Here is a 26,686-nt window from a genome sequence, read left to right as displayed (position 1 = left end):
TGGAGCGGCTACGTGCTGAGCTCGGGGGTGGCCCCCCCAAACGGGTTCTCTGCTGCCGCCGCGGAAGAGCTAGGAAGCAGTGCGGCAGGCCGCCGATGGTCGTATAGTGGTACATACGGGCGCTGAATGCCCTCGATTCCTCTTTCCTGGTCCGAGCGTGTTGTTGATTCCGCCTCGCCCGCCGCCCCGGGTTGTGCATGCGGGATGCGCGGCTTCTTCGCTCGCGCCGACTGCGCGCCGGGCCTTCCACCCCACGCCTTGCAAAGTGTGGTTTCATTCCCCCCCTACCCGCTTCTTAATACGCGTGGCGCCGCCACCGCCGCCGCCGCTATAGCTGCGAACTTAAGCATGGCGACATGTGGGCCTTGTTTTCGGGCTTGCCAGAGTAAACTTTCGTGACGTCGTACTCATATATGGTATACAGGGCGTTTCACGTAATATAGAACAATATTTGATGAAAAGGAGAGAGTGTTTGGGAGAATATAACTAAAGGACCATTGTGGGCGTTGACTTGGGGCTGAATAATATAAGTTTTATTCCAATTCTATTCCTTTCGCACTTTGCTATTGGGTCCCAGCCCCGTGTTATCTCCCGGATCGGCCAGTCGGCACGGAGGATGATAAGAATGGAGTAAATCGGATAAAAGGTATCGCTACATAATACCGGCCCTGGCACACCCACGAGTATGTTCTGTTTTTTTTTTTTTTTTTTTTTTGTGTAAGTAAGAAAGATTAATTCCATAAATATTTAATCGCCAAAGGTGCGCGGAAGGCACAACCAGTTGCTTCACTTTTCTGGCGATAGCTTCTTTCAGAACGTCAAAATGTGTCATTCCAGAAGACCACGTGCTATTTTGAAAAGACCGCGCTGGCAGCGCAGTGGACGCTGTCCTCGGGTGACCATGCGGGGTAGCCGCTGCCGCCGTCGCTATCGCCGCGCTCGAGCAGTCGCTATCTAGGGCGCCTGCAGGCATTCTCGCGGTTGATCCAGAGCAAGAGGTGAAATATACCCATACTTTCTGAAGACAGTAAGGAGCTACGGCTACCTTCTCAGATGATTGCGCTGATCGGCGTCGAATATTCAGTCGAAAAAGTAACAAATGCTCTCAGACGCGTTTGGTGACCAACAGAAATACTTAGCGAGTTTTCTTCGCGCGACACAAATAATTTGAAACCATAGTTCTACTTCGGTGAAACCCTGGGGCCACGGGCCGTATTCGCTAAAACTCCTTTCGCACAGAGAGGCCGCGCGCAACCAGCCATGCAGAGCATGATCTTTGACTGCCGCGACGATAACTGGCCGCTAAAAGCAGCCTATAAGCAGCCTGTGTGTCGCGGTTGGGCTTCAGTCACGGAGCACGCTTCCTCGCGAGAGGTTTTGTGCATCTTGCCCTCTGGCTCTTGCTGGGAAGTCTAAGCCCGCCATTACTTGCCTCGCCATCGGAAACTCCAAAAATTGTGCGTCCTCGCAGTGAGAACGCGGGGGTTGGGTATGCTAGTCGCATAGGATGCGCCACGGAAACACGCATGCTTGTTTGTTATCACGCGCTGTCCCGTTATGCAGCGTTATCTACGAAGCGGCCGCGGTTGGTCTTTTGAGTACGGGCGCCGTTTACATATTCAGGGTGTGTGGGCAGACAGGTGCGTGCATGGGTGAACGAATGAGACGGCGGCGTCGCTGTGTGGCTCGTATTCGCGGTCCGCTAGCTAGCTATCTGTCTGGCTGCAAAACAAGTTACGAAACTTGAAGCGCTCGCTTCCCTACGTGGTTGAGCCCAAAACGTAGTTAGCGAACCGTTACGCGTGCTACTTTACGCGCATTATGTGCTGTTTAGCCCACTAATGCTCCGACCGACTTTGGGGCTCCGAGGCAGCCACAGGCCATGAAAGGCGCCGTACCTAAGCGCTCCACATATACATATATTTTCATTCAACCGCCGCCCGCAGAACTGAAAATGTCGTGCTCGAGCGATTTCTGTCTATTAAACATGTACGAAAAGAGGGCTTGAAAATGCGGTCTGCGGGCTCTATATTCGGAGGCCACTCGTGCTTCCATAACTCACGCAGCGAGTTTATCTCGTTGCAAAGTTGCATCTTTGAAACTTCACGCTCACCTGGAAAGTTCTCACATGACTGTGGGGTTGAGCGGGGTCTTTAACAGGCGGTTTCAGCCATTGATCGTTAGTGGATTCTCTTTCGTACTCTTTTCGGTTCGCCCTTCAGAACAACGCCACCACAAAAATAAACGGTTTTGTTTATTTCGTGCAGACGCGGGAAGCGGTCCCCGTTTCTTTCCAGGCTCGCGCGAGAGCGTGGGCTGACGTGGTCGCCGTGAGAATGGGATGCGTCAGCTGCACACGCTCGCTGGTCGGCGTGGCCCCCGCTGGGCCGGGTCAGGAACAGCGGTGTGCGCGCCTGCAGCGGCGTCCGTGCCCTCGTCCGCCGTGCGCGCATCGGGAGCGTGTTTCGTGGTGTTTCGATCTGACGTGGGCTCTCGCAGGCCGCTTCCTGCCACTTTGCAGGACGCACGCCGGTGTGCTGCTCCTCGTCGTGAACCGCGCAGAAAGTTTTCGCTCAAAAAACACCAAACACCTAACGAGTTCAGCCCCATGGTGGTCGCCCTGGCACAAGAGGACGGCTGATCTCATCGCTCAGTTCACTTGTTCCCGTCACGCGCGTCTGAAACGGTGCGATCCGTTTATCGCGCCGAGACGTTGTTTTGCGCGCCGGGCTCTTCACCGGGTTATGTAACTGCCCCGTGAAAATACAATATGTGAGCCGAGAGGGGAGGGGGGGGGGGGAGAGTGAGCAATAGAGGGTGCTTTAGCAATTCGGTAAAACACTCTCCGGGGCATGTTGATTCATAGCTACGTCGTACGAGCAACGTGGCTAATTACCACAGAGGCATTTGGAAGACTGAAGGATTACATATAAAAGGGCCCACTGTAGAAGAAAGGTACTTCAGTAAAACACTCTCCGGGGCATGTTGGTTCATAGCTTGGTTCAGAGCTTAGCAATTCGTTTCGGCACCGTTCTCGTGCTCGTTTGTCGTACGGACTGGGGACGACTTTTGGCAGCAAACTAGCCGTTCAACGGCGCCTATCCTGAGCTGCTAAGGAAAGTTTACTTCTGGAATGCAGCTTTAGATTAACACCTATCGGGAGAGTAGTTAACGTTGCTAGAGAAGTACGGAGAGCTGCAAATAATAAGGACGTCGTGTTGCAACTCCTCAATTCTGAGAGCAAATAATGAGTCGTAAAACCGTGCATTCAGTGGGGACGTCGCCGACACGAAGTACAACTGGTGCGCATGGGTGAATGCCTTCTTCCGTATACTTCGATCCCTCTGCTCTTTCACGTGCATGTGGCAGTTTCTACAAAGTTGCCTAGAGAAAAATACGAAGGCGCGTAAAGCTATCGCCGCCCTATTCGAAGCTTCTCCTCGAAGCTTCCAAGAAAGCGCACGGCCTTGGCCTTTACCTGCGCTGCTAGGCGGCCGTCGAGGCAGGCAGCCGAAAGGTTGCGTCAAGTATTTCGAGTGCAACGAGTTTTCGTTACGAATGCTGAGCTGTCTCGCCGCCTCTGCGACGCTCTTGCCATTGTTGTTTCGGCCTCGCGACGACGCTTGTCGCTTATGGACGCGCGCCTCCTTCACTGCTTCCATTGTTCTTCCTAGAATTCTCGACGCCAAAGTAAAACGTGCGCCTCTTCGCCAGACGTCTGCCCTTTGTTCCGTCTCCGTTAACCGCTTGCATTTATTATGTTGCGTCCTTCCCACGCCGGTACCCTGTGGCAGACCGCGTGGTTGTCGCAGGAAAAAGAGAGAGAGAGAGAGAAAATAAATTAATAATTCGATTGCACACTGTTCGGCGCAGCTCATGTGCCGAAGCTGTCGCTGAACGTCGTGGTCTCCTGGTGATATTCTCCGTCGAGTTCGGCTTAAACGTGTCCAGAGAAAGTGGGAACCATTTAGCACTTTGCTATAGCGCTGCCCCGCGCGCTTTAGCAGCGTATTGTTTGGCGCGCTTTAGCAGCGTATTGTTTGACTAAATTAATACCCTTGCGAATAACGAATAAACATTTGTGGTTCATTGGCGTCAACAGAAATTTATGCGAATCCGATCGCAAGTAATAATAAGTTATAATTAGAAAAAAAAATTAATTGATGCATGTTCTGTAGCATCTATGTTTAATCAATGTTCGAAAGCAACATACTTTTCGCTCAATACGATTTTGATAGGAGAGACGCGCGGTTTGAACTTTGTTTGAAAGCTCACGTCTGGAAAGGAAAATTGGCGCCATATCATCCGCTTCACTTGTAGCCAACAGGCGCTTTTTCAATTGCAGTCGAAAACGTGGCGACTTGGAATGGGCCTCGATTAAAGTTTTCAGCGCGGTTGATTGCCTCCGTTTATTTGTTAACATTTTAATCATTTGTTGCTTTGATTTCATCGTTGTTCAATTGGTTCAAATGACTTGAAACAATTAAAAAGATCATCGATCAATCACCATGCACTAGAAAGTAACCGAAAAAATTATGACACCATTTAGTGTGTGCAGACGGCTGAGGTGAGAAAGTGAAACCAGGCTGATTATAAGCTTTGTCTTGAAGTGGTTACGCAAAGATGCCGAATTTCCTAGATGTCAAACCGAACAAGCGGTACAGAGTAACTAGAGCTGCTGAGGCCATCGCCGTGAATAGACTTCCTGCAACTTCCTCTTTTTCTTCTTGACCCAGGAGGGAGCAATACATTTCCAAGGTTCTCCTTGGGAGGCATCAGCGAGATCGTAGTCAGGATCAAGGAAGGACCGGGAAGCCTAGGTGAGTACTGCGGGACGCTTACTGCCTGGGTTGCAGAAAGTTGAACGTTTGTCTGAGCAACGCGCTCCCTTGGGCCTCATAAGGAAAAAGCAAGAGTTACCGCATGGAGTTCATAGCTAAAAGCAATTTATAGGCTGGGACAAAGCGGCTTAAGACAGTTGCAGTTCATTAAGCCTTGCTTTCTTGCATCTAACATAAGCGCCGTCCGGCACCACGCAACTAGTGTGGCAACGCATTTAGGTTCGGGGAAAAAGAAGAACGAGGCCATAGCGTTTGAGTCCCGTTTCCGTGGCTCGCCTGGTCTTGGGTGGCCCCTGAAACGGAGAGGAATGTGTTGCGTTTTTCTTTTTTTTACATCGCCGCCGTCTTACCGCGAGAACTGTGCCACTTATCCGTGGGCAATCTATATCTGGCCTTTGCCAGCGGTGACGTAACTGTCGTCTTCCCGCTGTGGCGGTCGCCGGGTTGCAGGCCAGCCCTTGTATCGGCTTCGGGGCGAAGATGCGGACGGCGACACGCTCACGTTCGGGGCGCAGGGTCCCGAGGGACCCGAGATTCTGCGCTTCGAACGGGTCAGCGCCACCGAGGCCGACGTTTTCCTGCGACACGAGCTGGACAGAGAGGTGAGCGAGGTGCATCCGTGTCACGAATGGCGCCTGCTGCGCTGCCAGCGTCGGGGCAGCGTTGCTCAAGCCTCTCACGCTATACCAACGTGCAATGGCGCTTTTTTTTTTTTTTAAGTTTAGTACCGTGTCAGAGTATATTGCACGAGCGACTCCACGGACTAACGAGTAGTGGGTGCCAGTAAGTTCTCTGACGTGTCAGCGCTGAGAATGTACGCATCAAAAGCTAGCAGAGTGATAGTTTTTCGATACAGTGAGGTACCTTGCTGCAGGAGCGTCGGCTCTTCACTCGCGCTCAGTTGCGTTGTTAAGAACGGTGTTCAGAGATAATAACGGGATCGCAGGAAGGCTGATTTTCAGTCTGGTTAGAAAAAGTTCGCTTTGTGCCTCCTTTTTATTTTCTTGCCTCGTTACTTACCAACGACCTAGATGTGTTAGCACAATGTGTTTTAGGAAAAACACCCAAGGAGGAGTAGATAGTAAATAAGGCAGTAATATTACTCATTAGCGTTCACGTCTCATGTCCAACATTCTCGGATAAAAATGTTGAATATTGGAAAATTCTTAGGCACTGCTAGGTAAATATTGAAAATCATTACGGTCCTTTCTTCCGACGTATAGCCAAATATTCTTTTCTTTTAAGTTTTTCCATCCCTCGCATCGAGCAGTTAAGGCTGCCATAGAAAAGCAATGGGGAACGCTTTTGACGATAGCAAAAACGTTAATAGCAAAAAAATGTAAGCGTGTCGACGGGACATTTGCGGGTATATTGATTTTTATAGTGAAATCTTACACTCTATGAAAAAAAAAAAATGCGTTCAGAAGCTCTTGCGCGTTCAAAAATGTTTTTGTTCAGAATTGTTGGGGTATCGTCATCATGATCGTGATATTTCGTACCTAGGTGTGCACCAAATTTGTGCAAAAAAAAAAAAAAAAAAGAGAGCGGTCTACCGCGAAGTTTTCTTTTTTTCTTCTGTTGGTAAGCGAACAGTCTGCGCCAGCAAAGGTTCGCCGTCCTGCATTGACCCATGCTGAGGGAGCAACGTAGAGGTACTACGGCCACCTGCCCCACGTAACTGAGATCTGGTCCGCGTCGCGGTGGGGAGGATCACCCGCTGGCGCGATGCGTGCGTGCGGGACGCTCGATCGTCTCCGTACAGGAAGTTGCAGCGCCGTGTCGAAGCGCGGCTCAATAACGGCAGCAGATCTGGAGCGCAGATCTCGGCACGTTCAGCGGAATTTTGAGCTGACCTTTCGAGATCGCATCGCGAGATTTCCGCGCCACCACCGAGCGCCACGTACGGTACGTGGAGCCCACATTTATTGCGCACCATGACGTCTCCCTCGGCCGCGATAAAAGAAAAATGACACAAGAAAAAAAGAAAAGAAGAGCCCTTTGAGTAACTATACCAAGACAAAAAGGTTCGATTGAAGACAGGTCAAACAGAATCTCAGCATAGGTGCGCTCAGCAGCGTTTGGTGGTGCATTTGCGTGTGAGATACTTGAAATTTTACAAAATAAAAATCCAGCGATGACATGCAAATTAGAATAGGTGGAAAGAAAAGTCCGCAGTTAGGAGCACTATGGCAATTCTAGCCAGAAGAGATTGCCAAACAAACATTTGCTGAATGAAAAACAAAAAGAGAAAAATATCGATGTGTACAGAATACAAGCTCTAAACTTATCCAGTGCCTGAAACGATAACATAACGGTTATGCCCCAATATGTGTTTGCTGAGCGTTTATCGCGCACGCAGAGGTAGTCTGGCGGAATAGTGATAAAGTGCTGCTTTTCACGAAGGGATCTTTCATTCGAAACGCGCGACGAGGCCGCGGTGGGTATTACTTTGTTTAAACCGTGCCAGGCAAGCGGGTCACTGTTCGGAAACCAGCGCTTTCCTGGGAGCAGATGGTCGATCCGATTGCGCGGCCCCGCCTGCCTGACTCCTCGCTGGCGGCGTCGCAACTGCTGAATGGACGCTTCTGTTTCGAACGCTGGGCGTCTTCACTTACGCTCTGGGCTACGCAAACGCCGGCATGAATGTCGTGTTTGTTACAGTTAGCCGCTGGCCCTACGTTCTCGATGGAGGCGCCTTAAAGATGGCGGCACGCCGCCAGCTCCGTGGCATAACAAAATCGCGCATGTGCACACACACACATCCGTGCCGAAGCCCCTGTCGTCATTCCCTGCGCCCGGTCGGCGCCGTTCTTTCTTTCCAGGTGAAGGACTCGCACACCATAGTGCTCACTCTCACGGACGGGCGCCTGCCCGAAGGCCAATACGTAAGTCCGCCAACCCCCCTTCGTTTCTTCCCGCTCCGCGTACCGTTATAAGCGCGACTTGCGGCGCACACTCGCATCTATACGCAGCCGGCGCGTCGTAAGGCAAGCATGCAAATCATGCCTCGTTACGCCGACAAGCGCCGCATGCGTGTATGCGAGGAAGGCCTCCGCACTCCCCCTCCCCCTTCCACCCTCACTCTTCGGCATGTTCGAGTATCATCCCGAACGCGTTCGTTTAGGGCGAGCATTAAACCGGTGGACTGCCGTGTGCAACGGGAACCAGTTTCACCGGCGGTCGCTGTATGGGCACGCGCTGTCACGAAACTGGCTCGCCTCGGAGGAGCCGTGTGGCGACGAGTCCGCGTGTTGTTTGTTTCGGAAGCTTTTCCCTTTTGTGGCTTATTTGTTTTTCGGTGGTATAACGATAAGGAACGACCCGTTGGCGTTTACGGTACACTTGGGTGCGGTTAAAAGGCGACCGTTTCGCTATTTGAAAACGGGTGGCGGGGGGCAACGAGCGTACGAGAATAGCATACCCACGTTGAGAAGGAAATATAAAGGACACTATATTTAAGCGACTTGAGAAACCTGTTCACTTAGAAAAGCAGGCACGTAACCGGGAATAAATTGCGCTGGGTGGTCTAAATGTTACATGCTCTGCGCTTTAACTACCCAGTATTTGTTGTCGTTTGTATCATTCGTTACAAACATGATGCACGGCTGAAAGTCGTTGTTTGAATAGAGAGCAGGTTGTAACTTTTGTTTTCGTCCTTTTTCCTGCTGCAGATCACGCAGACTATGTTAATAATTGTCGATGACGTCAATGACAATGAACCAGTATTCAAACAGTACAGGAGTACCATCACTGTTCCAGAGGTATGTTCTCTTTGTATCCTTGAATGCCTTCTGCTTCTGATTCCATGTCAGTGATTCTAGCAACTTCGCATTTGTGCACGGACTTCGTTCTGAAAGTGGTATAAATTAACGCCTACTTCAAGGCATAAGGCATACGTTTGATGGTTTGGTTTGGTTTATTGGGGTTTAACGTCCCAAAGCGACCAAGGCTATGAGAGACGCCGTAGTGAAGGGCTTCGGAAATTTCGACCACCTGGGGTTCTTTAACGTGCACTGACATCGCACAGTACACGGGCCTCTAGAATTTCGCCTTCAAGAAATTCAGCCGCCGCGGCCGGGATCGAACCCGCGTCTTTCGGGTCAGCAGCCGAGCGCCGTAACCACTGAGCCACTGCGGCGGGCAGTCATACGTTTGAATCTTTATTAATAAAAACCTTTGGACTAATAGCGCACTCCGAATTTCGCGGAATCGTACTGAAGCGCATTTGAACTTAACTGAAAAGTCGTAATCAAAATACGTCAACATCGACTGAAGCTTATCAGATGTGTAGTGCCGCAGTTAAGTGTTCTGGGGCCCGTACATGAAAACTGTACGTCATACACGATATATGCCGTTGATAGCTGTGTGCTTATTGACGGCAGTGGCATGGTAGAAATAGCAAGCATGAACGAGGCAGGTACATTTTAACGTATACGTTTCTACAGGGGTGCCACATGAATAATTCTATAGCTGTATTCTGAATGAGTCGGAAATAAATTGCGCTTTGTTTTGTGCTGCAGGCATTTTAAACTCATTGCCTAATTACTAGATGACATGAAATCTGACAAATGGATAAATATACCCGGTATTATTTTCTCATGGCACAGGTCTTGGACCTACCTCGTCAAGTATCTATCAGACCAATAAGCAAACCCGTCGCTGTGAAAATAGAATATGTCACGCTTTTCCATTTAACGTAATAGAAAGTCTCTTATGAAGCGTTATTTCCCATTTTCATTATTGCACGTTAATGTAGCATAAATTTAGGACCCTTCGTTTTAGGTTTGGTTTATTAGGGTTTAACGTCCCAAAGCGACTCAGGCAATGAGGGACGCCGTAGTGAAAGGCTCCGGAAATTTCGACCACCTGGGATTCTTTAACGTGCACTGACATCGCACAGTGCACGGGCCTCTAGAATTTCGCCTGCATCGAAATTCAGCCGCCGCGGCCGCGTTCGAACCCGCGTGCTTCGAGTCAGCAGCCGAGCGCCAAAACCACTCAGCCACCGCTGTGGGTAGACCTTCGTTTTAGGCTATTGCTTAGCGATTTCTTAAAAATCTAGTTAAACCCGACTTTTACCCAAAATTAAGCCTTGTAGAGACCGTATTCTTCCAGTGCGCAAAATGGAAGATAGCACACGAAAATTTGCGCAATATCTTGCGCTTATTCTTGAGGGGTGGTTACAGTTAACTGATGATTTTAAACCTAATATAACGTTTGTTGTTGGAGACATGGCTTAATTTGAGGATAAGTTAGAAAAGTACGTTTTAGGAGCGAGGGGCAAAAACACGTACCGTGCAGACGCCTCATTGGCGTCATTGTATAAAGCGCTACCTACGCGAACGACTTCCTGCTGAAATAACTGCAATAAATGAGAATGAAAGAGAAAATATTCAATCCGGCAAGCATTATTTCAGTGCAACGTGCAGTTTTAATCCGGCTTAGGAAATAAATAAGCAAAAAAATGGGCCATCTTACGCGCGTAAGATGGCCCATAAAAATGAGCGCTTAATGTAAAATGACATTTGCTGCTGACTATGCGCGGAGAAATCTGATTTATTGAACGTTTTGCTGAATAACCCGATTTTTTACCTCGAGTTGAGCTCGTAAAATCGCTAGTTTTTATTTCCCCGCCCCTCCCCCTGAATTCTGGAAAAAGTAGAACTCGGAAACGAAGGACCCTGGGTATAATATTGCTATGACAAACCCACAGTGGCTAGGTTTATTTTGCAGAAACAAACAAAAAAAAGAAAACACGGCGCGCGATCTAACATACTTCATGTAGAGACTGCAGCACACCCTAAGCCTTAAAAAAAAACTGCAATGGTTCCGACACTGTGCCAGTAAAAGCAGGATATTCTTGTGAAAAGGAGATTGAGCAGAAAGATAAACTTGAGAACTAAATTAAGTTCGTCAGAGAAAGCATGAGACGTGATTAAGTTTCGTTCCCTTTTTTCCCTCAGTGCAGCTGCCTGTATGTGTCCTTTCTTTTCAGGAAACCTTCTCTTTCCTCTCCTTTTCCTACACGTTTCTCTTCCCGCTGAAGAATAAAATGCATGACAACGCGTGATGAAAGGTCCTTATGCCAATAAAGTAGGTCTTCGCTCGTACAAATTTAACTATGCTTCTTTCTCTTCACAGGACGCCTCACCACACGTCATCGACACAGTTGAAGCTATTGATCGCGACCAGGGCCCTTTCGGACAAGTTATTTATCAATTACAAGTGAGTACCAGTATTACCTCTTCAGGATCTTTTTCAGGATCACGAATATCTGCCGAAGACGATATTTGAATATCTATAAAACTGCCATCTTGTTGGTTACCTTATTCTGACTGAACAAAGAGGAATACACAAGCCTTCGGCAGACACTGCTAAAGAAACAGACAGTGCAGTTACCGGTCATACATTATGCGAAAAATCTACTGACTGAATTAGAGTTGTCCAAAGAGCGCGTGTGGTCCGGTGCGGAGCACAGAGTGCGATATCTAGCCCGATATGCTGGTTTCAGAGGCAATGAATTCTTGCGCGCAAGTTCAATCGCATCGGCATCGGTAGCCGCTGTAAGATTTAGCTTTCTTCATCCCTCTACGCGCCTCCCACGCTGTAGACAAGTGGGGCTCGACCTGTTAACTTTCGCGTAGAAGTAAACACAAGAGAGAGCGATAACGAAAAGAAAAATGTCGCTTTTTGAAGTGCATTGGTTTCCATGTGGGCCCTGCTATATTAGTCTTTCTTGTCGTTAGTATTGTAAGGCTGTCTACAGATAAAACACTGCACTCGTAATATCGACTGTACTTTTCCACGTACAGGACGTGTCACGCGAATTTCAAACGCGTAAATTCGTATTTAAGAGATAACAGCTGACATCTTTCAGCTGTTTAAGCTGTTATGAAGGTATTCGCGTCTAATCTGAGCTATGGCCACGACGCGTACTGACTTGCTTTTGTCTACGTACGAAACTCCGGGAACAGTCGAGTACACTTTTAAAATTGCAGGCGGAGCTATAGAATCTTTGTAATTATTCCCGAAGAAGTATCATGGCGCTGCGTTTGTTGATTTTCATTGTTGTTGCTTTGACTTTCCCTCTCTCCACTAGAACACGGACTCGGAAACGACATCCACGTTCTCGGTGCAGCAAGATAAAGGAAAAGGCATCATCTCGCTTATCGGACCACTCGACTATGAGCGCAAGTTCATCTACGAGCTGCGTGTCCTTGCCATTGTAAGGCTTTTTCGTTGGTTCCGCCTGAACTGTATGCACACGCATCATGCCATTCAGGCCTACATGTTTGGATTTCAGGTGCTTTTCATTAAATATGCACCCTGAGTCAAAAATATTCGGACATATACTGAAATAAGTACCACTGTTTCCAAATACGTCTAGTTGATACGGTGTATACACCTTTGCGCAACTCAATCCTGAGTTACACATCGCGAAAGACAGTCCCTGTAAATGCCATATTGATAAAGCTGAAGATAAATTTTTCTGTTTTTCATGTGTCTGGGCATTGCCTGCACAATTTTATTCTAAAGTAGAGGCCAGTGAAAGTAGCACGAAATATCTTTGCCGAAAAGTGTTGACATTAGGGCACCAGCAACCAATGCAAGATAATTTGCATCCACACACCGAATAGGAAGTTGCCAGCCACATGATTTAGCATGGGTAGATCTTAAGCGTTGTGCAACTTTCTGCATTGGCGCAGTCGGACATCGCTGCTGCCCTTTAGGACGCCCGAAGAACTTAACGTCCACTCGATCGCGCGCTCTGGTTTTCAAGTCGTTTCGACAGAAAACAGTCGGCAATCTGGAGCCCCTCTTACGACGGCATGTGCAAACGAGCCTCACTGTCACGCACTAAAATATGACACTACGTAACTGGAATTCCGCGAACGTTCCGTGAACGATAACTGGAATTCTGTGAACGTTCCAGGACCGTGCCAATGCGGGTCCTCGGCACACGGCTACGGCCGTGGTGCTTGTCAAGGTGGACGACGTTGAAGACCAGCCACCCATCTTCACCCAAGTGCCCCCTGTCACCAGGATATCCGAGGACCTGCCCCTGGTGCGTACAATGCCTGTTACAAAGAAGAGTGGTTTATGCCGTGGGTGCTTACCATCCAGCGCGCATCGCACATGGTCGTTTGTAACTGTGTTCAAAGGCATCCGAAGAGCCTTTAGCATTTAAATGTCGCAACGAGATGAGATATCCAGCCGCCTGTGTGCTGTATATTGTTACATACGCCCAATTTGCATTACAGTTGCTTTGCGTCGACTTATTTCTCATCGACTTCGAGCATTCAGCATGTTATTTTTTCTCCCTTTCTCCCCGAAGAACTCTGTTGTACTCACGGTGAAGGCCATGGACGGCGACCGTGGGGTGAACAACGCCATACACTACAGCATCATCTCAGGTAACCAAGAAGCTAAAAAATCTCAGGTCTCGCGCTGCTGTTCGTTACAGCCAAGAGCTGACCTATGCCTGCTGTTAAAAACAAACAAAACAACTTGGGTGATTTGAACGGTTGGAACTGTTGGTTGCGTTTACTTTTTCGCTGTAGCCGCAGGATATACATTGACGGCCTGCAGGAATAAAATCGATGAACTGTGTATGAATCGATCTCCTGTAGTAAAGTTATTTCAGTAAAATACCGCTTCAATAAACGGGACCTATGACACAGTTCGCTTTAGCGAAAGCTTGCTTAACTGTAATGAGAACGCAGCAGCTTGTTTAGGTGGGCCGAAGTAACATTCAGATGGCTTCCTAAGACATTTATTTCACTGCGCTGGAAACTCTACGCTTGTGTTGCGTGCTAGGAACCTATGTTAAAATGCTTCTGCTTAACTTTGAAATTAAAATTTCTGAATCAATATAAAATGCTCTGCTGCCCCAAAAAGAAATGCGGTTGCGCCCCTGCGTGGAACGTGCCTGCTATTTGGTTGCAGCTACGACTACGGCACTCCGACGAAGACAAGTGCGCTAGCCACTACGTAGGCTCCCTGCGTAGCCGCGTAGCCACACCAACCAAATGCACATATGGCCTCCCGCAGTTCCGCAACCGAAAGTATGGCGCTGCGAAGGTTTGAAAGCTGTGCAGTTTCGGAATTGTAGTGTCCGCAGTTTTGCGAATGAAAATTGCTGCATGTCTGCACAAATAATGCATTCTGGCCCGGAAGCAGTATTTTAGTGCTTGCAGTGAGTTTAATCGGAACTAATATTCATTGGATACAATGGCGTTACGGCGGGGGATTTTCCAAGAGTTCATTCATTTGAAAACTTTCTTGAAGCGCCCTTCGTTCATGTGGTACCTCACTGTGCAACGGATTATGAACAGAGAATGAGACGACCACTAACATCACGTTCTCTTTGCGCCAGGTGGAAACGGACTGTTCGCTATCGACCGTGAAACGGGCGTCGTGTCAGTTAAAGGCCGCCTCGACAGGGAAGCGACCGAAAATAGGAACGGAGCCTTTATTCTACTCGTTCAGGTACACCTCATTTGAGCCTTCTTTTCTGCTCAAGTGGTGAACAGCGTAGAAAAGCACATGGCCTATCCCCAGCACTAAACAATGCATCTTTCAACCTTGCAAAAAACTGAAAATTTTCCCGCCCATGCCTCGTCTACGATGCTCACAGCTTTTCTTCCCGCAGTCAGTGTTGCCTTTAAAGAGTTCCTTACGATTTATTTTAGACTGTTGGTTGCCACAGAAAGAGTTTGAGGCTGGTGTTATACGTGAGACCAGTTACCTTCGCCAGCAGCACCAGCTTGATTACCTATTACATCGGTGTACTAAAGTCAAAGTAAAGAACCATTTTGTTCCTTCCAGGATAGCTCTGTGGCACCAGATTCATGCAGAGTCCTTGAATCGGCTTTATAGTGGTCTTTTATATTCTTTTTAATGTGGAACCGGTCAAGGTGCACAAACTTCCACCAACTGAAGACGAGTTCATTCGGTCATTTCCATTTTTTTTCCTTTCCGTGTGGTACGCGCAACATCACAGGCGCAAGAGGTGTCGTCAAAAGTGAAGCCGGCGCCAAGCACTGAGACTGAGGTGACGGTACTGCTGACGGATGTGAATGACGAGGAGCCAGCGTTCCGCAGTCGGCGATACATAGCCGAAATCAACGAGAATGCCCAGATCAACGTGCCCGTGAACTTTGTCGGGGAAAGCGTGCCGGAGGTCTTCGACCACGACCAGGTACGATTACATGCGGCCTGCAGTGAACTAGCCGAAGTACCGCGTACCGACCAGCGAGCTTGCAATGCTATTGCTATGTGGGATGTAGAGACAATTGGGCAGCTTGAGTCACGTTGAGTCTTGGTAGACGCTGGGGTTGGTGACAATGGGACCACAGTGTAAGGGTGCTTCTTCTGTAACAAAAAGGTGTGCCAAACCTATTTCTTTGCACGACCACTTACACCGATTTGCTGTTATTAGTGTTGCAGAGAGTCCGTAGCACTTTCTCGAGTATGGGACTGCTTAAAGGGCAGCAAGACCTTTGGAGACGCAGCTAAGTCTGCGGGCATGATACCGGTGGAGCATAGTCGGCGGATTCTGTAATGTGCGTAAGTACACAGTGCTTAGCAGGTGTTGAAAAAAACGTTAGACACTTAGGAGGTCGAAAGTTTAGGCGGAAACTTCGCCTCTTTTTGCTGCTGGCTCGATAGAAATTCGCTTGCCAAAGTATGCAGAAGTTTAATCGGTGTTAATTGTAAGCTGAGCTGAAAAACAGCGCAGCGAAAAGTCCCGAAGCGGAATTATATAAGCGGCACACGTTACTTTGCCCGCGAGATGCATGTGAGGCAGCGCGCAGGCTCTGTGTATTCCAGGTTTGCACCGCTTGGCCTGATGGATGTTTTCCGTTCGCTCGCAGGGAAGCAACGGTACTTTCCAACTGTTCCTTCAAGAAGACAATGGCGTCTTTGACGTAACACCAGCCATCGGCGTCAACGAAGCTTCCTTCATGATTCGAGTTAAAAATCCGGATTACTTAGACTACGAACGAGTCAAGGTTATGAACTTCAAGGTATTCACACCACCCACTTTGTCTGCCATCCTCTCTTTTGTGTGCGGATACCGCTGTTAATCCTCGTTTAGCCCGGAGTGACTTGCCTATGAAAATGTTTCCTTTTGTTATGCTACTCGTTCATATTCAGATAGGATAGGTATGTGCAGAGGAAAAGAATTTTCCACTTGATCGCTTTTCTCACTGTATGTTATGCTGACCCGTTGTGCCACCTGGCGGTGCGGGCAGGGCTCATTATATTTACTTTTTTACGGTACAGTCTAACGTATGTATATGTTATGCTGCTTAGCAATGTCGGGTGGAACGCGTTAGACGCGTTTCTCATGCTTTTCTAGGTGGCTGTGAACTATCGACACACGCATATAACAAGGGGGGCATGTGAACATAATGCACAGAAATTTTTGTCTGTGGAACGAAGGCAGGTAATTTGCTAAGAAGGAGCTACTATCTACATTTTTATTTGAAAGTAGTACGACGTTGTGGGCGAATGCTAATCTCTCTTTAGCTGCCTAAATAGTCAAACTTTTCCAGACGGTTTGTTAAAGCTGGGAACGTTGGTGCGCGGGAGGATGAGCACGATATACTACGCTTAGCGTTGCTCGCTTTACGATCTCATGTTGCCTGTACACGATTTATATTCGTGTGTTCCTGGGAGATTAAAATGCAGTAAAGGGAGATCATAAAAAAATATAACGGCCAGTTGTGCTTGTAAATAGTTCTTTAAAGGAAAAGTTTTGATCATACTTCACAATATTTCAGTTAGGTGGTTAGCAAGGATGTCGAAAGGGAGAGCAGGGTGGGGAATGCGTTTGAGAAAACAATGTTTGATTCATGAAGAGCGCGGATGCACATGAACGAACTGGCTGCTTTCGCTCTGGCAACTTGCAGATCGTGGCCCGAGAAATGGTGTCCAGCCAACCGAAGACGTCAACGGCCGACGTGACGGTGCACATCAAGGATGCCAACGACAATTTCCCGGTATTTCGTGAGGATCTGTACCGGGCAACCATTCCTGAGAACGCGGCCTCGGGAACGGTGGTCGCCGTGGTCAGGGTGAGCACTCTTGGTTGCACGGCTGCAGATACAGCCATTCCGCTTAGGTGCAACGCGCTGCTTGACCCCAGCAGTGCAGAAGCGCAGAAATTTTGGCGCAAATAGATAGGTGCATACAATGTGCAGATAGAAAGTTATGACGCATGGCCGGAGCATCTACTCGCAGAAGTTAGTGTGACATGCAGACAATTGCTAGAGTTTTGATGTGTCACATAGCAGGATAAGCGGGCTTAACGCATCGCGAGCCTGAGGTTGTGATTGAACCAATTATCTTTGCTCTCGTCTTTCTTCCGAATAACACTGACTTTACTCACAATTGGTTCTCTTCGTGAGTCCATCTTTCTTTTTTTTTTAAGCATCGTGGTCCAAGGTACAGTTTGTTCCATTGCATGAAATTAGCCTAGGAAGTGTTTGGGCTTTTGCGGCTGGCATAAAGATAGCAAGCAATAGCAAGCAATAGTAAGAAGAATATAAAGGCCATCGTTCAAGAGCTACAACATTCTTCCAGCAGTTTACTGATAAATCTACAAGGTACTGGCTCAAGGCGGCATCGGGGAGCTGTTTTCTTCTATATCAGTAATGTAGCACATCCTTGTGATTTCGCGTCTGCAATGTATTATATGTGTCGCACCTTGAACTTTATCTCTCTTGCAGGCCGAAGATGCGGACTCCGAAGCTTACGGCACCGCTGGTATTCGTTACACCAGTATCCGTGGTCAAATAGCGGACAAGTAAGCAAATGCTTCATTATAGAGCCTCCTAGATTTATGAGCTGTAAGGCAGTCACTAAATTCGCTGCAGAGCGCTTGTGGTAGTGCTGCTCTAGCTTCAGTAGGCTAAGCGAAAAGCGCAGTGTGGTTCGCTGGTCGGAACCACCCATGTGCTTGTCGGTTGATCAATGACTGTTAATTCCGAGCTTTGCGTTGGAAGATGCGAGCAGGACACGTTTGGCGCGCCGAGCTAATCAGCAGCATGGACTGCTATGCTTCAGTGTGGAATCTAACTGTCAGCCAAAACTAATGAGTTTGTCAAATTCCTATTTGGTGTAGTTAAGTAACGTAATTTTATTATACGCATTGAAAAAAACTCAGATTTGCGATGTGCAGCCACACCTTCTCATAAGAGGCACGTGCGTGCCATGCGAAGCTACGAGCATTCTATTCACTGAGCGCTAAGCTGCTACTATTTCATATTCTTGTTCAGGTAAATGTGGCAGTGTAGAGCCATATCGTCGATGGTGTTTCGCCCGCACCAGCTGATGTGCACGAGTCTGATGTGCACGAGGTGCACATCAGACTTGGTAAGAGCTGTGACACCCGATTTAGGACTTGTGCCTATAGCTGGTACAAAATTTTAGGCTGTCGGAAGCGAACTGCCATGGTCAAAAAGCTTTTCGAGTGACCTTATGCGCGTGATAGTCGTAGCCCAAGTTGTTTTGCTTTCGTGCCCTCACAGAAAGAACGCAAGTGTGAACCTCATTTTGGTTGCCTTGTGCCGCGCTGTGCAGACTGCGGCTGGACCCTGAGTCGGGCAAAGTGGTGGTAGCCACGTCCGCCCATGGCCTGGACCGTGAGACGGCGCCCGAGCATTTCCTCACGGTGGAGGCGCGCGACGAGAACGGCCGCGGCAACCGCAACACTGTCCAGCTGCACCTAGTGCTCGAGGACATCAACGACAACGCGCCGACGTTTGTTCTGCCTTCCTACGAGGCCCGCATCCGCGAGAACGCGCTGGACTTCCGCACTCCACTCGTCGTCATGGTGAGCTCCAGTCTGAGTTCCAGTACTCGCACTGCTCCTCCGATATTGTCTTCAGCTGGTACGTGGGCGTGTTGTTCCTTCCTTGGCTGACGGTACAATTTTCGGGCTCGACACCACGCCTCACTCCAGTTACCGAGGGCGCCATTCCTGAGGCTATGGACCTATTACAATTAAAAGGTCTGGAATGCTCAACCTTCTTCGGAAATTGAAACAAAATTCGGTTCCTGGCCCTGACGGTATACCCGATTTCGTTCTTAAATTTTGTGCACACATCATATCTAATTATTTTTCCGTACTGTTCACAAAATCTCTGGCCACTTCTGAACTCCCCCAAGCATGCAAAATAGGAAATGTAGTGCCAATTCATAAGAATGGATTTAGAATGAACTCCAAATGAATAAGAATGAACTCCAAAAATATAAGTACAATCCTGCCTCGTTAATATGAACACTTGGGTTCCCGAGCAAAATCACGAAGAAAAAAAATTTTCAGAAGAAAACGCACTATGGTTAAGGTCTGCTTCCGTGCATAGTGGTGGTCAGTAAAGCTGAGGTTAGGCAAAATTTTGAGAGCTTCAAGCCCACTAACCTGGTCACTATTATGCTTGAAATAATTTGGCGCAGCTTCACGCACCTAGTGATGTGTGTATGATACGCTTGATGGCTTCTCATGGCTAGATGACCTAACTCTTACTACGCTCAAATCCCACTCCCTCGTCACTCTGTCGACTGACAGGTGCTGCATTAGGCTCGCCGCGTAGCACATGCTGCAGACAGGGTTTTCTTCGTAGCCATTCATGTAATGCGGCAAATGATAAGGGGCGTCGACTCGGCAACTTTGCATTTTAACGCAGAACACCAGAAACGAAGAGGACCGACAGCCAGTTATTTGCATTTCTTCGCTCCGTTCGGCTAGTCCTGCGTGCAAAACGCTAAAAATAACAAATGTGGTTGGGGCAGTATAAATTTTGTTCCAATCATCGCCCGTATTGACGCGACAAAAAAAAAAAAAGAAACATGGGCTTCAATGGGCTCTGTGCATTTTACCCCTCTATATTGCCCGGACATGGAGTTTCCATATTAACGAGGCGTAAGTCATGGGTCGTCCAATCTTAGTGTGAACCTGCGAGCTTGTGGCTGCACTTTTTAGAGGCCCACTGCGAGCGATACAGCCACTCATCGCAGCAAAAAGGAGCAGGGGAAGGTGGATATGGACGTGGTGCTTTAAATCGTCTATCACTTCACTTCGATGTGCTGCAATGTCGGACACAGTGGCCCTCCAAAGAGCATGGCCATACGCTCACGTGTTCACACTAAGAGTGGACGACCCTGTACATTGAAAAAAATATTGTTCCCCTGAAAAGCGGTCCATAATATGAGTCGTTCATATTAACTGAGGTCGTATTAAGAAGTCACGACTGTAGAAATAACTCAGGTTTATTATTGGAGTTCCGCTGCTGAACACCATGGCCGTCACAAGAAACTACGGGATTTTAAATTGCTTATTAGTCCTATACGGCAGGTGAGGCGAGCTGACTGAGACGTAACGAGCTGAGCAACAAAAGCAATACCTGCCCTAGGTACGGAAAACCCGCCGTTATGATTAAAAACGAAATTATTTTCTCTGGGAAATAGCTTGAAGAATGTTGGTCGCTTCGTCATAGGGCAAGAAAAATCAAAATGAAAGGGACGACGAAGTGACTTTCCGGCCGTCTCCTGTCACGAACATGAGCGATAGCTCCGCTTTGATCACCGTCCCGCGGCGGACTCATTCGTTTACTCAGCACGCCATAGTAGCCTTCGTTTTTTCTCTTTATCCTTCGTGCTGCTCGCACACGGGCCATCATCACTCACGAACGCGATTCAAACGTTCTTTCGCTTGAGCAGCCGTCAGGCGGCAGCGAAAAGCATTCAACCGGTAATGTGAGCAAGAGTTTTTTTCTTGAATCGGACGGCTCTTGAAAACTCTCATTAGAACTTAGAACCTGTTTTATTTTTTCGAACCACGCACTGACAGCTAAACTGTGCAGTTTAATTTGTTGTGATGTTACTTTCATCTCAAGAAATTGGCTTGATCTTACTTTTTAACCCCTAACGGACGATTTAAAAAAAAGAAACCGTACCAAAATGGTCATTTTTTTTTTTATTCCTGGAAATGGTAATATGCCTTATCTGAACCACGAAAAACGCCATATATGTTTTTTTTTTTCAGTAGAACTATCTCTATGTGGTCAGCAAATCTAAAAAAAAACGGCGCTGGAATCGCCCTACTCGCTTCAAACTGGACACAGAGTGCCATGAAAGGCGTGACGAGTTGGACTAATCGTAAGCCAAAAATGACCGTAGGTTTGGGAGCAGCGTGCTCGTTAAAGCCCGCGGGGGTCAACCGGTGAATGTTTAAAGCCTTTTACTATTTTCTAAAAGAGCGATTACAGGGGCTAGTTGGTGCTTCATCGTGCGGGAACCGCGCTCGACTAGACTAGAGACACTGCAAGGACGACGACAGACGGAGCGCGAAACTTTCAACTGAAATTCATTACCGTATGGGTTACGCTTTTTATGAGAAACACAGAATGTCATGACGATTTTGGTTACACATTTAAGTGAAATTGTAGGTCAAGTTAACCTGCCACGATTTTCTTCTTTCCACTCATTAAAACACAATGCATGGTTAGGAAGGCACGCTCTGCAGTCTCAGATAGACGTTCTGCAATGTTTACCGTTTTGTTAATCGGATAAATTACCAAACCTTCAGATGCCGTTCGCGTTAGATGTGACACCCGGACTCCCTTCACACGTTGAGTAGTGTCGACGCAGCTGCTGCTGCCATTCGTAGGGCAGTAGCCTTCATTTCGTATGTACCGGGTCTCACAAGAAATACGTAGTCATGAGGCGTATGCGTCCCACCACGGCGTCATTAAACTCGCCCTGAATTCTAATAGTGGGAGCCCTGAAACGCTGCTTGGTCGCTGCGCAGGCTGTGGACGCCGATCAAGCAGGCGGGCCGAACAGCCAGGTCCGCTACCAGATAGTGCACGGTGACCCCGACAACAACTTCACCATCGACGAGGTCAAGGGCCGCATCAAGCCTAGGTTGCCGCTGGACTTCGAGCGGATCGCGCAACCCAGGGGTGATGTCCGAACCTTCAACCTTCTTGTTCGCGCCTACGACATGGGTAGGCCGTCACTTTCGAGCAACGTCACTGTGGTTGTCTACGTGCAAGACGTCAACGATCACGCTCCCGAGTTCCCGACTGACTTCGTGTCCAAGTCTATTCCCGAGGACACCCAGGAAGGCACGGCCATCGTCCGGGTCGTCGCCGAGGACCGCGATCACTCGCCCAGCAACAGCAAGGTGGTCTATCGGATACAGAACGGCGCGCAGGACAAGTTCGTCATCGACGCCCTCACAGGTGTCATCTCAGTGGCTCCCGGTGCCAACATGGACCCGGACAGGACGTTCCCCAAGTCGGTTTTGTACAGCCTTCAGATCCTCGCCCTTGACGGCGGCCTTGGGGAGCAACAGAAGTCTTCGATGGTAACCGTCAACATCTCCATTATCGACGTTAACAACAAGGCCCCCAGGTTCGAAGAGCCCGGCGCCGTGAACTTGGTGGAAAACAGTGTTCCGGGTCACACAGTTGCCATTGTTCGCGCCACCGACCAGGACGACCGGCCGATGCTCAGGTATTCTTTGTGCCATGGAGCCTCTAGCGAAGCCCGGAACGAAGATGGTGGCCTTGTGAGTGAATTTGACGCAGGGCAGAGCTTTGACATTAACAACGTCGACGGGAAAGTCATGGTAAAGTCCAACATCGACCGCGAAGTGACTGAATCTATAAAGTTGTGCGTTAAAGTCGAGGATATGGCCGCTGCAACACCGGGACAAACAGCTACGGGTAAGTATAACAAAGTGGCTTTTTCTGGATCTGAATTAACCTTTCTTAGAAGACCTCTGCTCATGTTGTTCACCGTAATGAAAAGTTTAGGCCTCTGAGCATAATAAAAAGCTTGGTCCTCTTAACATGTAGACGTACATAACACGGCGAAGCGGCCAGGCATATCCTGCCAACAAAGCAAGCAGGATATGCTGGATCTCGTCCTCGTGTATGATCACTACCAGTTTCCCCCTTACTTATGTCGTGAGCAGCGGCAGTTAACCTGAACTCAAGGTTAGACCTGCTGACTTAACAGTACTCCAGTCTAGAATACCAAGAGGAAGCCTACACAAATAACAGGCGCTGAGCTTCGATACGTATATCACCCATACTTGCAAGATAAAACGTAACAAAAACAGCGTCAGAAAAAAAATGCATTGTTTCGGATTTGCGCTCTAGGCGATATTAAATTAATTACATTGTCAGTCGTGAGGCTACCGCGAATCTCTGTGCATGCTTCTTTGTTCTGCTATGGCCTATGAAAATTTATTGTACGTGTCCTGTTCCTTTGCAGCGACACTTACTATCAACGTGGTCGACGTCAATGACAACAGACCAAGCTTCAAGAAATCCTACTACCGGCAGACAGTTACTGAAAACTCAATGATTGGTGCACCGATCGTCACTGCTAGAGCAATAGATGCCGACAAGAACAGGACAGTATTTTATTCCCTGGAAGGAAAGATGGAGTACCTCGCCTTAATAGGCATTGACCGCAAGACAGGTACGCATTTTCTTCTTTGCTTGCTTTGGGGCAATGGAAGCAATGGGGCGATGCAGCATGGAAGCGGCGGGGTTGAAAGCGTATCGGCGCGCCCCCTGCAGCACGTGTCTATAGTTTAAAAGTGTCCTAAGAGAAGGTCCTTCTTTAAGGACGCTTTTAACTTATCTAGCGATGGTTTGGGCAACAAAACGATGCAGCAGTCCATGATGGCTCCGGCAAAAATGCCGTGTGCTTGAGCTTCCGTTTGATTTCGAGAAACGCGTAATATTCCACCTTGTGTAAACACACCAGCCACTGTGCCCTGAAGCACAAATCCCTCTCGTCCTCTGCCAGGCGAGGTGACCGTGGCGGACAAGATCGACCGCGAGACACATAGTTGGATCAACGTGACACTCAAGGCGACCGACTCGGGTGTGCCTCCTTTGTCCGGAGCCACAGAGCTGCAGATACAGGTGCTGGACGAGAACGACAATAATCCCATCTTCCGGCCTGGCCCCTCCGAGTTTGCTGTCTCGGAAGACGCGCCCCTGGGCTCTTCGGTGGCCGCCGTGCAGGCGGCGGACGCCGACGTCGGAGAGTATGGCCGTGTGACGTACGCTTTGGATGCCGCTGGCACTGACGGAAAGTTCAAGATCGATCGGGACACTGTGAGTGCACACTGCAAACGCGACATCATTTTCCGCACGATCTTGATCTTAACCATGCTCTGGCGCTCACCCAGAACGCTCTTCTCAGTGCACCGTAGCGTGCTTGCAACGTTCCCACCCTTTTGACGTGCCCTAAGTCAGCGTTTCGTTGAACACGCGTTATTGAAATGCTCACTAAGGTTGTCAAACCTGCCTCGCTGTACCGACAGAGCACCAGGCGACACTCTTAGTGCTCCTGAGCAGACAAGAATAGGTGAGATGAGGGCCGCGTATGGATGGATGGATATATATATATATATATATATATATATATATATATATATATATATATATATATATATATATATATATATATATATATATATATATATATATATAATCGCCAGGCCCCTTCAAACTTCGTTATAACGAGGTTCAACTGTATGCATGCATTGAAAAGCCAACAATTTGAAACGAATGAAAGCACAGCGGAATGTTGCTATTGCTGTTTTATACCGTTACACCCGCTTCTGCCTACTTATAAAAATGCGAGCATCGGGGTAAGAGCGCCGTCCTTGTTGTCTCGTCTAGGCCTCGTCTCCTTGCGCTGCTACTTATTTGTTTTTGTTTTCATCCATGTCGGCTGTTTTACTGTTGTTTTTTTCGGAGGCTGAACTCATAATAAAGAAGAACGTCCGCTGAAAGAGGAAGCTGTTGGTGGCAGCAAAAAAAGTTCTGAAGTTGTTGACTGCACTTTTCTTTTTTTTTGTCGCACAGGGTGTTATCACGGTTGCCATGCCTTTGGACAGAGAAGAAACCGCCTCGTACTCGCTGATCGTTCAAGCGTGGGACAACTACGAAGCCGGCTTCGGGACGGACGAAAGTAGGAGGACATTCAAGCAGGTAACAGAAGAAAAGGCTGCTAAGATCGCCATCTTTCAAGAAATTTTGCTTCTGTGAATTTTTGCTTCTATACTTGTGTCCGTGGTACCTGCGCAAGTGACACCAGTGTGCTATAAGTCTGCTACATACAAGTTGATCAAAATTAAGATTTACAGACTTTTTAAAATGAAGCGCTGAGAGGTGCGTGAAATCCGCCTCTGCACATAAGCTATGCTGCCAGGGGGACACAAAATTGCCGCCCTCAGGTAACCAATTAACTAAAATCAATTAACGAACTTTTTTACCGACTGCGGCTAGCGTGAATATTTATAATGGGAACTTAGAAGCTCTACTGTTGCTACACAGTTCCGTAGATTTCTCCAAGCACGCGTATGCTAGGCATATTCGCTTCCAAATTTTCAGCTCCATCCGCGGTATTGCTCATGCAAAGGGTTGACGGCCGGTGCGATACTCCTATACCGGCGTGACGCGGCGTTTCGTTTGCTAACGGCGCAGAGCGACCGGTGAAGCTGATAACTGTTTCCATTTCATTTCCGGCAAACGAAATGGAAGAGAAGCCCGACGCAACAGCTACGTCAGACTAGGGAAAAGTTTCGCGTCGAATGCCACCGCCTTGCTTGCGCAATAGCGCGAAATCAGGGGAACCTTTGGGCCCGATCATCTTGGAACGCGCGTGCCCTGGAAGAGTTCTAACAAATTGAGTAGTCTAGAAATGCGACCGCCTCTATGTTTCCCTTTAAACATTCATGCTGCTGCAAAGTTCCTTATTATATTTTAGTTAATCAGTTGCCCGACGGTGACAATTAACATCTCACTTTGCGTCCCCCTGGTCGCATAACTTATGTGCAGAGGAGGTGGATTTCACATACTTTTGAGCGCCTATTGGGAAGAAATCTGTAAAGCTTAATTTTGATCGCTTTGTATAATAGGAAATGATGAAGAAGGCTTACTGCCTTCAGTCAGCGCGTATGCAAAAATGTGGAATACAAGACGTCTGAGTATGGTTCCCGCTAGAATATTTAATGACAACAAATTGTAAAAAATGTGTTCTGAATATATGCCAAATTGCTGACCACGAGCCTCTTATTCGAGCCGCTGACCCAGCTAGTTCAGATGAGGAAATGATTTAATCGTGGTTGCTACATTGTGTTCTTTTAGCTCCGTCCGCTGCCATTGAAACTTGGGGGCATTTGGTCCTGCTTTCAAAGCCAATCATTGATCATTGCACTAACGGCATGCTCAGCAGTGGTTGCGTTGCGAACTTGCGTTAATGTTTCTTGATATGCCGCTGCTGTTCGGCCGCAGGTCAGCATACGTGTTCTGGACGTGAACGACGAGTCGCCCGTCTTCGTGCGGCAGGCGCACTGTGCCGAAGTGACTGAATTCCATCGCTCTCACGAAACGGTGCTCCTGGCCTCGGCCACCGACGCCGATGACCCGACGACGCCCAACGCCAGGATCGTGTTCACCATCCAGTCTGGCTACGAAGCCGGTGAGCGGTTCAACAGGTCGCGGACGACGCGCGTTGCCCAAAAGAGTTTCTCATTAGCCGCAGTACTAAATTATGCGCGCATTATTTCAAGACTAAATGCGCCTAGGTACCTTTAGTGCAGACACTGCACTCTCTAAACATTAGTGCGCCCACATGGGAGCGCAAAGGGAGTAAGTAAGAAAGTCCTCTAGCGCACTCCCTCTTATAAAAGGGAGTGTGCGCTAGAGGACAGCTTACTCCCTTTACACTCCTTTCTGTTCAGGGTGTGCATGATTTTGCCGACATTATGTATTACTGGACTTCCTGCTGGAACACTTCTG

The 26,686-nt window shown here is 48.3% G+C and overlaps 1 protein-coding gene across 1 annotated transcript in view; it reads left to right on the top strand.

Moving 5' to 3' along the window:
- Cad88C (cadherin 88C) overlaps positions 1-26,686 on the top strand; it is a 150,567-nt gene that overhangs the window by 100,109 nt on the left and 23,772 nt on the right. The window contains exons 3-21 of the mRNA XM_089581353.1: positions 4,737-4,820; positions 5,292-5,443; positions 7,664-7,726; positions 8,513-8,602; positions 10,983-11,066; positions 11,941-12,066; positions 12,775-12,906; positions 13,177-13,255; positions 14,218-14,330; positions 14,845-15,042; positions 15,719-15,871; positions 16,760-16,924; positions 17,579-17,655; positions 18,432-18,684; positions 21,661-22,582; positions 23,136-23,345; positions 23,679-23,992; positions 24,749-24,874; positions 26,180-26,366. Coding sequence (XP_089437479.1) covers positions 4,737-4,820; positions 5,292-5,443; positions 7,664-7,726; positions 8,513-8,602; positions 10,983-11,066; positions 11,941-12,066; positions 12,775-12,906; positions 13,177-13,255; positions 14,218-14,330; positions 14,845-15,042; positions 15,719-15,871; positions 16,760-16,924; positions 17,579-17,655; positions 18,432-18,684; positions 21,661-22,582; positions 23,136-23,345; positions 23,679-23,992; positions 24,749-24,874; positions 26,180-26,366 — 3,528 coding nt within the window. The remainder of the gene's footprint in view (positions 1-4,736; positions 4,821-5,291; positions 5,444-7,663; positions 7,727-8,512; positions 8,603-10,982; positions 11,067-11,940; positions 12,067-12,774; positions 12,907-13,176; positions 13,256-14,217; positions 14,331-14,844; positions 15,043-15,718; positions 15,872-16,759; positions 16,925-17,578; positions 17,656-18,431; positions 18,685-21,660; positions 22,583-23,135; positions 23,346-23,678; positions 23,993-24,748; positions 24,875-26,179; positions 26,367-26,686) is intronic.

The sequence above is a fragment of the Amblyomma mixtum genome, chromosome 3 (genome assembly GCF_055824585.1).
Source record: "Amblyomma mixtum isolate Tamu chromosome 3, ASM5582458v1, whole genome shotgun sequence".
NCBI classification, from domain to species: domain Eukaryota; kingdom Metazoa; phylum Arthropoda; class Arachnida; order Ixodida; family Ixodidae; genus Amblyomma; species Amblyomma mixtum.
This window is presented reverse-complemented; position numbering and strand designations above follow the sequence as displayed.